The following is a 13169-nucleotide window of genomic DNA, read 5'->3' as shown; positions in this document are numbered from 1 at the left end:
GTTTTAGAGCTCTTATGTAGGTGTTCGACTTTTCACCATGACAAAATCTCAAATTTTAGGAAGTGAAATAATTTATCCAGGCCCTTGTCATACACTTTATTTATAAAACAGCGCGCTTTTATCGACATCGTTGTCGTACCGTCGAAAGCAAGACGTTGTTCATCATTTCGCTTAAATAGAGTAGCAAAATATTTTATTATTGTGCAATTAATCCTGGAATATTTTAACTGTTGCTTCATACATCAAATGTGTTAAGAGAATTTACAAACATGAAATATTCATTTTACAATCACACGACACATTCATATTACATTTACTGTCACACTTATTTTGTTATAATTCTTTATATGCGTTTATAAACTATTAAACATTCTTTCGCTTGAACTTCCATATCCTTTAGTATTATCCTCCATAATCTTTCGTATAGCTTCACATCCTTCCGAATTATTTTCCGTATCCTTTCGTACATCCTCCATATCCTTTCGTACATCCTCTATATCCTTTCGTACACCTCCATATCCTTTCGTACATCCTCCATATCCTTTCGTACATCCTCCATATCCTTTCGCACATCTTCTATATCCTTTTGTACATCCTCCATACCCTTTCGTACATCCTCCATATCCATTCGTATATCCGCCATATCCTTTCTTATCCTCCATATCTTCACGTATACCTTCCATATCCTTTCGTGCAACCCTTCACAACTTTCGTAAAATTATCCGTATATTTCTCAAAGAGTTTGGTATTTCTCTCTCAAACTAACATTTTATCTCATCCTCATTCAAGGGGTACTCAACGATCATTCCACACACAGGGGGTCTCACTCTTAACAGTATGGATTTTAACTGTCAATAATTTAGGGGGTATTCTAACATTTAAGGACCGTGCTCAAACTCAAAACCGTTTTGAGGAATGTTAAGATTCGGTGCAAATTGAAATTGTCCATCATCGTTGGTGTGTGGAACAATTTGCTCCACTTCATCACCTTCTGTACAAAAGAAATTCTCGAGTATTTCAAAAGCCTTCTTGTAAATTTCTTCGTTTTCGTGACTTTGAAGAAACTCGATCTTGTCGAGACCTGTTTTAGAAACAAATCATCTCAGTTTTTATATCATAAAAATTGTATTATTATGCAGTAGCAAAGCAAGAGCGTTTTTTATTCATAACATGCAAACATTTCTGTGCTTATTTACTTAAAAAAGGCATCGAAAACAGTAGTTAAAAGATCAAACTTTGTACTACAACTTTACACTGAAAAAATGAATGGAATAAATTTTCTAGAACCAACAAGAATTCTCATTAACACTGTTGTTCTTCCGAGTGAAGAAGGACTGGCACTAAAACACTCACCATAACTTTCCTCCACAATAAGCGCATATTTATTTGTCTCCCCGCTTAGCTTGCCGTCCAAATCGCCAATTTTCAAAATATTTTCGAGACCGTTGAGTGCAACACGGATAATCTTCATGTCCATAACGGTAAGAAGATCGCAAAGAGGTGGAATACAGCCTTGATCAACGAGATATCTTAAAAGACATAATACACACTCCTCAAACACTGAGACTGGTCATTGTTATGAGCCTGCAGTTTAACAGGACTCAACAACGTAGTGATGCTGATACTTTATAACAATATCTATGAAAAGTAGAAAACTAAAGAAGATACTGAACAAAACAATTTCTTAAAATTTTCATCTCTTTCTTGATATTCAAGATAAAAACAAGCGTTTATAAGCAGAGTAGGTACTATTTTGTCTTCATTCGTTAGAGATCATAGTCCGGCATTGATAACACCTGATTGAGGCTGAACAAAAGCGTGCGTGCGCTCGTTGATGCGTGCCTATACATTGTTGAGTGCGTTTGAACAGCTCATTCAACAATTGAACTATAATACATGGAACGTTACCTGTTATAGAAAATCCTAATAATTTTTTGAAGCCAAATCTTGCACCCATACACGCGAGATTACACCCAGAAACGCGTGTGTAATCAATCAATTTTCACTCCACGAGAGAATCTTGAAACACTAAACACGCGTGTCTGGGTGTAAGATTTGGCTTCAATTATTTATTTCAGATAGCGTTCCATGTATTTTAGTTCAATGCACTCAATAGCATTAAGTTAACGCATGCGCACTGTACAGCGTATATTATTGTAAAAATGGCGCCGTTGCTGGGCATCGTGGAATATTTCATCTCGTAGTCTCAACATGTTGTGAGAGGGTTTGAGCACATCCCTAAACATCACTCAACAAGCGCAAGACATATTGAGTGAATATGTTTGAGTGCGTTTGCACACGTAGCTTCATTCGCAGAAATCCTACAGTCCAATCATATCAAGACATTAAGAAATAAAATTACCTGATTTGTTCCGGAGTACCACCAGATGTAGCATTTGTAATGGTCCATGCCGCTTCCTTTCTTGTTTTGAATTCCGCTTTGCTTAATATTTCAATCAACATTGGTATAATGTTTGCATCAATCACCATCTATTTTAACATATAAATAATGATAAATTACGTGGTTACATGTTTGTAAATGTAGATCGTCCAGGTTGGTATAGTCCTGAGAAGGACTGTTTTTGTTGTTGTTGACTGACGTTTCGACAACCTTAGTGGTGGTCATCTTCAGTCATCTTCATTTGACTCTGAAGATGACTACTGCTAATGTTGTCGAAACGTAAGTCAACAACAACAAAAACAGTCCTTCTCAGGACTATACCAACCTTGACGATCTACATTTACAAACATGTTACGATACTCGGGTTCAAACCATTTACTAAATTACGTGGTATTAATTATTGACTATTTTGATGGTTGTACAATCAGAAAAAGCGACGACCCGAACTACAATTTTGACAGTCTAAATTCACCGAGCATCTGAAAGAAAAGCGCTAGTTTCTTTCATATTTTAATATCATAGATAATAACATCACGTTGTTGTGATGTACTCAGGTATAGTAACAAGATAATCATTGTCTTCAATGCTCAACCAACTGAACTACAATCAACTGTGGACTATGATGATATTTCAAAACACAGTTCTAGTTTCTTTCATATTTTAATATCATAGATAATAACATCACGTTGTTGTGATGTACTCAGGTATAGTAACAAGACATGTTACATCATTTTATGTAAATCAATTTCCAAACCTGTATTTGAACACGATTACCAGCGGTGATATTAGATAGCGTCCAACAAGCTTCTTTTCGTATGCTCTCCTTAGATGAGCTCAACAAACGCAGCAAACTCGGTAGAGCATTGCAGTTTAAAATAACCTGAGCAGAGAGAAAAAAGAGAGCACTTATCAGAATCTTACAGTTAAATATGAAAGTATATATGATAGTAATTTAGCCAAACAGATAACGACATTACTGTAGAGCACGAAGCCTAGAAACAGCAAACCTAAACCTGGAATTTGAAAATTAAAAAATCGAATCTGGAATCCTATTTCTCCTACTGTATAACACTATGCAGGAGACGGGAAAGCCTGAAAAGTGTATTTTAGTTTGCGTATTAAGTTAATGGAAACCAATATGATTTACTGACTTTTTTACCAAATGATTTGTTTCTAACTAAAGCCTCAAGGTCCTTACCTGTGTTTGTGTATCATCACCAGTCACAATATTACCAACAGCTCTAAGACTTGCCGATACCACTGTGTTGAATGGATGCCTAACATGAGATACACAAAAATACTATCATGTACTTCATACATCACTTGAAACATGAGATACACAAGTATACCATCATGTACTTGATACATCACTTGAAACATGAGATACACAAGTATACCGTCATGTACTTGATACATCACTTGAAACATGAGATACACAAGTATACTATCATGTACTAAATGTATCACTTGAAAAATGAGATACACAAGTATACTATTATGTATTAAATGTATCACTTGAAAAATGAGATACACAAGTATACTATCATGTACTAAATGTATCACTTGAAACATGAGATACACAAGTATACCGTCATGTACTTGATACATCACTTGAAACATGAGATACACAAGTATACTATCATGTACTAAATGTATCACTTGAAAAATGAGATACACAAGTATACTATTATGTATTAAATGTATCACTTGAAAAATGAGATACACAAGTATACTATCATGTACTAAATGTATCACTTGAAAAATGAGATACACAAGTATACTATCATGTACTAAATGTATCACTTGAAAAATGAGATACACAAGTATACTATTATGTACTAAATACATCACTTGAAACATGACATCCATAAGTATACTATCATGTATTAAATGGATCACTTGAAACATGAGATACACAAGTATATCATCATGTACAAAAGTATATACGTTCGTAGCGAACATAATGAACAAGTCATTGTGGTCAATAACGTGAAATCGACGCATTAACAGTCAACGATGTCAGTCACTTGAATTCAATCTCAACAACTTTTGAGCTAGACCTTTAGGTACATGTGAGTACACACACTACGCTTCAAATGCAAATACTGGATCTTTGGATGCAGGTTTATATAGCTAACATAGTACACATACGTACAGCAGTAATTCAACAAGTTTACGACAAACACCAGATGCAATAACAGCTTGAATTTTGTCATTAGGACCATCGGAGAGATAAGACAATACCCAGCATGCATCAGCCAATATATCGGGATCGGTTTGATGCATTGTTGACCCATCTCCATTGAATATAAGACGAGCCAACACCGGTAGACATATAGAGACCTTAAATGAAGTACATTACATTAGTAAAATGGCGTGTACTGTTTTAAAAAGCAAAGATAAAAAGTTCAAAATGAAAGTCTTGTAGGTAAACAAGTGACTTAAGTAATGAAAAAAAGAATCTCTAGCCGAAGTATTTATGGTAAAAAGAAATGCTCAGGCTTGAAGATAAGCGAGAGTATCGCTAGGTACGAAGTTTGTAGTTAAAGCCACAGCCGAAGTATTTATGGTAAACAGAAATGCTCAGGCTTGAAGATAAGCGAGAGTATCGCTAGGTACGAAGTTTGTAGTTAAAGCCACAGCCGAAGTATTTATAGTAAACAGAAATGCTCAGGCTTGAAGACAAGCGAGAGTATCGCTAGGTACGAAGTTTGTAGCTAAAGCCACAGCCGAAGTATTTATAGTAAACAGAAATGCTCAGGCTTGAAGATAAGCGAGAGTATCGCTAGGTACGAAGTTTGTAGCTAAAGCCACCTGCGTTTCACAAACTAATTTTTGTTTTTTTTTACGCAAATTTTCTCAAATTTTACGCAGTTCCTGTAGCAGGGCTCGAAATCGAAAATTTCAACCAGCATACAAAACGGTCGCTAGGGTGCGAATATCAAGTATCCCAAATTAAAATTTTGTATCCCAAATTTTGATATCGTAGAGTATATTTCATACGTAGGCAATATCAATGTAAAGAAAATCATTAGAGGACACGTATGCTATGCAAATACACAGTACAATGAAAATATGTTGAAACTATTGACTGTTCATATAGGAAGAAGAAAAAATTCATATATTCTTGAGTAATGTACTTTTACGCAAAAGTAAAACTAAAATGACAATTGGTAATCGCTAAAACACGTCAGAATCAGCGTCTTCAGAATCAGAATCAAACATTACTAAGACATCATACTGCTCGGAGTCGTTCTCAACAGATGCACGTGTTTGCGTACAAATAAGTTCTAAGACATCATACTGCTCGGAGTCGTTCTCAACAGATGAACGTGTTTACGTACAAATAAGTTCTAAGACATCATACTGCTCGGAGTCGTTCTCAACAGATGAACGTGTTTACATACAAATAAGTTTTTCATTGACACCTTATAAAAATATGTTATTATCTTAAGTCACAGAAAAAACTGCACTTGGAAAACCTTAATTAAATTTCATTGGTAGCTCAACAGGTAGAGCGGCGGACTAGTATCCCGAAGGTGCGAGTTCAAATCTCGTCCATGTCACATGTTTTTCATGTGCATATCAAAAATCCGTGTTAGGATTAATATATTATAAATTTCATTGCGTTATGATGGCGACTTACAGCTTTCATTGTTTACAAGCATTTCACAACGATCCTATCTAAGAATCTTGCAAATACTTCGATTTTTCTAGTATCCCATTTGGATAGTAAGCAAGTGATATTTAGTATAGAATATTAAAATCTGGTGTCCAGTGGATATTGGACTAACGAAAATTTCGAGCCCTGTGTAAAATCTTTAGAACGACATTCTGTGAAAGAACAAACCTTGCCAAAGTCAGGAGGTGGATTTTTTCCTCGACAAAGATTTGATAAAGCCCACACAGAGTTCTTTACCATGCTTAACTTTCCTGATGTTGTTATGATCCTGCAAGATGATATTCATGTAAGCAAAATATAAATATGTACAAATCACAGTTGTTGGGATAATGTACGTATATCGTGACGAAACCGCGACGTCATAGTAACGTATATTGTATGAGTAAAAACAATACATACGTTAATAATGGTTCTAACATGCCATTGTTGATGACAAAATCTCGACATTCGGGGCTGTCACCAGCGATGTTACCAAGAGCCCAAACGGCCTAAAGCAGAAAAATCAAGCAAATCAGATTTCTACAGTAGCAGACCCATAGAATGCAAAAAAAAACAGAAGTTTACATAAGGAGTGCGAGTATATGGCCTTTAATAGTTTTACAAGATTATTTAATTGCAATTTGCTCTTAATGAATTACACAATAAACTTATGTTAATTGGAATATACGTACATAGAGAGTTAACACAACATATCAATGAAACAATGTGACCTTGTCAAAGTCTCCACCCCCCCCCCTCCCCTACACCTTACATACACACCACTCTTCCCCCATTTCACTCGATACTTTACATGCACATAGCCCCACTCCAACTTTATACCCCATACACTTTACATACAAACCACTCTTTCCCAGTCCCACTTTATACCCCATACACCTTACATACACATAACCCCAGTCCCACTTTATACCCTATACACCTTACATACACATAACCCCAGTCGACTTTATACCCTATACACCTTACATACACATAACCCCACTCCCACTTTATACCCCACACACTTTACACAGACTCTCCCAACTGACATCAACTTCAAAGAAACAACACCAACAGACAAGTGCTTTACAAACCTGTTCTTGAACATCTTCATGTGGTGACTTCATCAAAGCAATGAATATTGGAACAGCTCCAGCTTCAACAACATGTCTTGTCTGAGTCTGTGTCCCAGATCGACGTTTGTTAATGCCCACGCAGCTTCAAACTAGTGACAATGTAAATATTGAATGGAAGCAAGTCATAAAACCAAGTTCAATTTTTGGCAACATTTTACCATATGCCACACCACATAACTGGTATAAAAAACACACCATAAAGATTGGGTATTTATTGGGGACACTACGGGTGTATCTAACAGACCGACACCCATTTTAAACTAAAAACCATGTTCAACTGACAATTTTAAAAAATGTGTAAAAAGCGCACTAAAAAAGAAAAAAGTATGTCTTAACTCAATATGTATGTTCATTATAATAAAATGTATCTTCTAATTTTCATCTTTCTAACCAGTAAGACTTACATTGAATAAAATAAAGATTTAAGTTACATCATTTTATGAAGAAAATTACCCATGGAACTGATTAATTAAATAGTTCATCAAACATTCCAAAAAAGAGTTTGATACTTTCCATAGATAAAGACCATTCTAATGAAAATGTCTACCTGAAGGACATGATTATCTTCTCTTTGCAAGAATTCAATAAGTCTAGGAATCACTCCACTGTTGACAACTTCCTCAATAGGAGGATTGGGTTCTAGAATTAATAAAATATATTAATTCAACACAACTTCCTCAATAGGAGGATTGGGTTCTAGAGTTAATAAATTATATCAATTCAACACAACTTCCTCAATAGGAGGATTGGGTTCTAGAATTAATAAAATATATCAATTCAACACAACTTCCTCAATAGTAGGATTGGGTTCTAGAGTTAATAAAATATATCAATTCAACCAACTGCTCAACAAATAAGATAGATCAGTTCTAGAGTTGACATTGGTACATCATTTAGGAAATAAAAGATGTTTACTGTGTTTGCACAGACATATGCAAACTGAGGAGACCTTTGGAAGAGCTTGGAGAGCAGATCAGTGCAAGCCCGAGACCAAAGGTCGAGTGTTGCACATGCTTGAGAGTTCTCACAAACGTCTCCAAGGTTTGCATAAGTCAGTGCAAACAAGAAAAACATCTTTATTTCTTTTATAAAATAACAATAATGCGAAAAAGACAAACATTTCAATTTTTCCTCTAAAATGTATTCATGATCAATTTGCAAATTCTCTTTGACTGATTGATTGCTATAATTGATTTGATTGGTTGAGCTCAGATTTATTTTGCACAGGCTAATGCAAACACAGCTCTAGACCAATCAGCGCATGCATTTCATTGTTTATTTTATAATTTAATACAATACAGTTTCTCAATAGCAAGATTGGTTTTTAAAGTTGATTAAGGTACATGAACTAAAAAGAATGAGCTTATCAGTTCGAAGACTGGGGTTAGTTAGTTGCTGTGAGACCTCAAGTGAATATACAATTGGTCTGTCAAGTGGACTGAGCTGATGGTAATAGTTAGATTAAATACACACACATTCAAAGAATTAGCAAACACTCTCATTGTCAAACCTTTTGATAAAAGTCTACGCAACTGCTGAGTGACAAGTAGCTGCTCTTCTTCATTTTCTGTGTAAAGTTTTTCAATCATTGACTGCGCCAATGCACTCTGTTGAAGAGTATCGAAGGAGAAACATTGAAATAATTATGGTAACTTTAAAGTTAGATGAAGGACACAGAGTTGATGTTTATTATATGGTCATCTCAAAGAGATACAGAATTATTCATTTGGATCATGAAATTAAATTGAGCAATCTCTGGGCACAGCTGCAAGATAGCTCAAATATGTCTGTTTTTAGTTCCAAGAAACGAAAGAGCAATATATTATGTAAAATTATGCTATCTTTGGATACAATTATCAGAGATTCAAAGTCGTGAATTCAATTGCTCTTTATTTTTGAAAACAATAGCTCGCATAAGGAAAAATCACTTAAATCTGACTAGTTACTTTGTCAGATGATTTGATTCAGATCATTTTTGTCCGATGCAATCGCATATAATTTAACGTGTTTACGAAAATGACTTAGGAAAATGAAATACACTTATAGTTTTAACTTCACAATACATTAAAATGCCTTGAATACATTCATCGGCATCAAAACACCCACTTCATCAAATAGTTTTGATAAAACTAACTCACCCTTGCCGGGTCGTTAAGCAAGGCATCCAATTCGGGAGTTGAAGCGTCAATTTCAGACGATTCGACATTTCGTCGTTTGAAAACCTGCGAATGCAAAACATTTTGGAAAAAATCTTCAGCTATGTCGAATCTTAAATTCTCCAAGAGCAGCACATATAGCATCAAACGAACGAGAAAGAAAGTCATGCTCTATAAATCCGTAAACATATTTGTTATGACCTGTTCTTCGCGTTTAGCTTTCCTCAGTTGAACTCCTTCCTCTTCGCGTCTCCTTCGCAATTCTTCGGCGTCAAGGCCCTTGTTTTTGTATGACTTTATACGAGAATTTTGATTCGCACTCGACATAGTTAGTCAAGTGTTCAGGGCAACAAAAATGAAAATACAGAAACGAGGAAATATTTGTTTGGAAATCGACTTTTTAGGCTCTGGCACGCAAGCTGTTTCTTGGGAATATTGATAACGCGCATGCGCAACGATATTTTCCACGGATGGCGTAATTAATTTAATTTCACAATAAATATCTTTCAAATCAAATCAAATCGTCGAGTTTAGGCCATAAGGCTTTTCTTCAAAATTTGTTCAATCAAATTTGAAGAAGTCATTTTTTCCAGGCTGATTCCCAGTTTTTTAATTGAATTGCGAAGTCTATCCAGGTTAAGTTCCGATTCTCCGAAAATCTGGGCACTGTATACCTTTCACTAATATTTAATATTTATCAAATTCTCACCAAAAATTTACACTGATAATTGATATAATTTCGAGACACGTTTGCTAAGTGGCGTTTTTGTAATATGAAACAGAGACCATCTCATCTCTTTATCGAGTTTATCAAATAAAACTCGTCGTGTTCTCTCCCGTGTGAACTGTTGCATATGGTGAAAAAATTGTATCATTTTTTTTTAAATTGAAATTCTTTCATTTGTTACAACTTCTGTTCGCGTGCCAAGAAAACTTTTATTCATTTTGTTAGAGAAAAAAGTGTTTTAAAACAAATGTTGTCAAATTCACGTCAACCATTTCAAACGTCGTCACAATCCATTTAAAACCGGGTTCGTGTCTATCATCACTAACTTTTTGACTTTGTTGTGAAGACTTTGTTGTGAAGTTCAGTGAACTTGATTTGCGCGATGCGTTGGAACAAACGATTATGGCTTAAATCGTGGGAATTTCTGGGGCTGTCAACTTAAACTCGCTTGATGATCGTTCAGATATGATTGTAAAGATCGGCGAAAAGTTATTGAACGTGCACAGATTCATCCAAAAGGCAAACAATTTACTGTAAGTGTTCATTGCTAACCTGGAGAATATGCAGTCGTTGCTATTTGTGTACGGGACCGTTTTTTGTCAACATTAGTATTACTTTGAGCCGGAATCTGAAAAAATTGTCTTTGACAAAACTTTCCAACTTTGTTAAAATCTCACAAATTCGTTTTAAAATAATCTTATGAATTGATCAACTTCTCTTAAATTGGTCCAGCAAAACTACTTAAAGTTATTGCACTGTATTAGTTATTTTCCGAGCAAATTTGGGCAGTAATATTGGGTACTCGATATTGGTATAATCATCCCTTTTAAGCATTAATTGTCCAATATCAAAATGTGACACATTTTTCCATACTATAAAATACTATTTAAGATTAAAATGCAAAATAATTCAAAGTTGTTTGCATAAATTTATACCATTTCTATACCAGATAGCGGCATGCGAACGTCAAATATGAAAAAATCAAAACCTACATGCGTGATTTGTTATCAAGTTTCACATTTGAAAACAAAAGACCGTCTGCTTTATTACCTAGTGTTCTTGAACACACTTCAAAAAAAAAGTCCCGCCAACATGAATAAAAGATCCACGAATTGATAGCGTCTTTATAAAACTGTAAGCCTTATGTATCATTCAAACAGATTTCAGATCGCTTCGCTTGAATAAGCAACGTACGCCAGGAATAGCAGAAGTTGGGAGAGTCGAGAAGGAATATATATTTTGCATTTTTATGCATCAGTTGAATAATATGTCTTGTTCAATGTTTTCAAACCATAATGCATATACATCGTACAAAGGTTATGAATCGTTTAATGCGACAAGTGTTAATGTCAGTCCAATGGGGATAGACAATTCTCTTACATCGACTATACCAGGTTTTCCATCTCAGAATGCAAGTCAACCGAACAGCCTTCATCAGCCTCAATGTCGTTATACGTATGCACTTCCAAACCAAGCATTGAACACTCCAGGTTCCAGTCTCCTGACAAGTCATACATTTTATGATCCAGAATTAGAGGCGCGAGCAAAACAACTACAGGAACTGGAAAGGTGAGAAAAGCTTTCTTTTCTGAATTGCTCATGATCTTTTTCCCTAAGATATTGATGTTCTCTGTTTCCTAAAGAATTCATGTTCACTTTTTCTTAAGACATTCATGTTCTCTGTTTCTTAAAATATTCATGTTCTCTGTTTCATAAGATATTCATGTTCTCTGTTTCCTAAGATATTCATGTTCTCTGTTTTCTAAGATATTCTTTCTTTCTGTTTCCTAAGATATTCATGTTCTCTGTTTCCTAAGATATTCATGTTCACTGTTTCCTAAGGTATTCATGTTCTCACTTTCCTAAGATATTCATTTTCTCACTTTCCTAAGATATTCATGTTCTCACTTTCCTAAGATATTCATGTTCTCACTTTCCTAAGATATTCATGTTCTCTGTTTTCTAAGATATTCATGCTCTCTGTTTCATGAGGTGTTCATGTTCTCTGTTTCCTAAGATATTCATGTTCTCTGTTCCCTAAGATATTCATGTTTCCTGTTTCCTAAGATATCATGTTCTCTGTCTCATAAAAATATAATTTGTTTCTGTAGTAATTACTATTTTCATATGGAACAAGTTTTTTCTGTTTGTGAAGTGAAAATGTTTAAGTTTGTTTGAGTTTATTTCAGTCAAACTTTGTTTCTAAAGATTTGCAAATGAATTCAAACATTGCCGTATCAAATTGGGTTACACACAAACAGGAGTGGGAGCTGCATTAGCAGCAATCCATGGAACCGACTTCAGCCAAACAACCATATGTCGTTTCGAGAATCTTCAACTGAGCCTGAAGAACGCTTACAAACTGAAGCCGATCCTTACACGATGGTTAGCCGAAGCAGAACGCCAGGAGGCGGACAATGGCGAAGACGATCTCGGACAAGATCGTAAAAGAAAGAAAAGAACGACGATTAGTTTAAACGCAAAGGAAGCGTTGGAGCGACATTTCATCAAACATCCAAAGCCATCATCCTTGGAAATTTACAGAATTGCAGACAGTCTTGGTCTGGATAAGGAAGTGGTCAGAGTTTGGTTCTGCAATCGCAGACAGCGGGAAAACGCGTAAAACAACATTGAGCACTGCCATTTCCTTATTTCCACCGATTTTGCATCAACCCACTATTATGTAGGCAAGCATCGACCGCATTCCAAACATAACGACGGCGCAGCTGAAAACCTGAAGTAGCTAACTTGTTGAGAATGGATGTTAATCACTTCTATTAGGAGTCTTGGGACTCTTGGCGTTTCTGCTTATTAATTTTATGGTTATTCAAACAGTTCTGTTTCTAAAATAGAAAACTAAAATGGACGAGTTCACAAACTTCAAAAAAGCGTTTAGTTATGCGCAATGAATAAGAGACTTACATGTTGACTGTTGAGACTTACATAAATAAATTTAGCATCAACTAAACTTTCTTTTAAATGCTGTTGATTTGTTTAAACATGTTAACAAAAACTCGAGCAGGGAAGGAGTGAAAGAATGAGCGAGAGATTATTGACTGAAACGGCGCCTCGCACTCATTGCTTGCCT

General features: G+C 35.3%; 2 protein-coding genes across 2 annotated transcripts; one reads left to right on the top strand and one right to left on the bottom strand.

The window, feature by feature from the left end:
• Positions 1-176: 176 nt before the first annotated feature.
• On the bottom strand, positions 177-9801 carry LOC124440956 (importin subunit alpha-7-like). Its single transcript, XM_046991381.1, is given in 14 exon segments — positions 177-1081; positions 1354-1529; positions 2363-2490; positions 3156-3281; positions 3600-3678; positions 4557-4744; positions 6252-6351; positions 6483-6571; positions 7157-7257; positions 7260-7287; positions 7746-7837; positions 8709-8805; positions 9337-9420; positions 9556-9801. Coding segments are annotated over 14 exon segments (1617 nt in total). The 5' UTR covers positions 9682-9801; the 3' UTR covers positions 177-878.
• A 1045-nt stretch (positions 9802-10846) lies between these two features.
• Positions 10847-12704, top strand: LOC124443339 (pituitary-specific positive transcription factor 1-like). The gene is made up of 2 exons (XM_046993839.1): positions 10847-11650; positions 12290-12704. The coding sequence occupies exons 1-2, from the start codon at positions 11331-11333 to the stop codon at positions 12702-12704; spliced, it is 735 nt and encodes a 244-aa protein (XP_046849795.1). The 5' UTR covers positions 10847-11330.
• Positions 12705-13169: the final 465 nt, after the last annotated feature.

Source organism: Xenia sp. Carnegie-2017, unplaced genomic scaffold, assembly GCF_021976095.1.
Source record: "Xenia sp. Carnegie-2017 unplaced genomic scaffold, XeniaSp_v1 HiC_scaffold_20, whole genome shotgun sequence".
NCBI classification, from domain to species: domain Eukaryota; kingdom Metazoa; phylum Cnidaria; class Anthozoa; order Malacalcyonacea; family Xeniidae; genus Xenia; species Xenia sp. Carnegie-2017.
The sequence above is the reverse complement of the archived record's forward strand: the minus strand, read 5'-3'. Positions and strand labels throughout refer to the sequence as shown.

Bases quoted from the DNA above. Each gene is read 5' to 3' on its own strand.
- LOC124443339 (XM_046993839.1), top strand. From the start codon at position 11,331: ATGCATCAGTTGAATAATATGTCTTGTTCAATGTTTTCAAACCATAAT. The intron at 11,651-12,289 runs GTGAGAAAAGCT...TTGTTTCTAAAG, and splicing joins CAACTACAGGAACTGGAAAG to ATTTGCAAATGAATTCAAAC.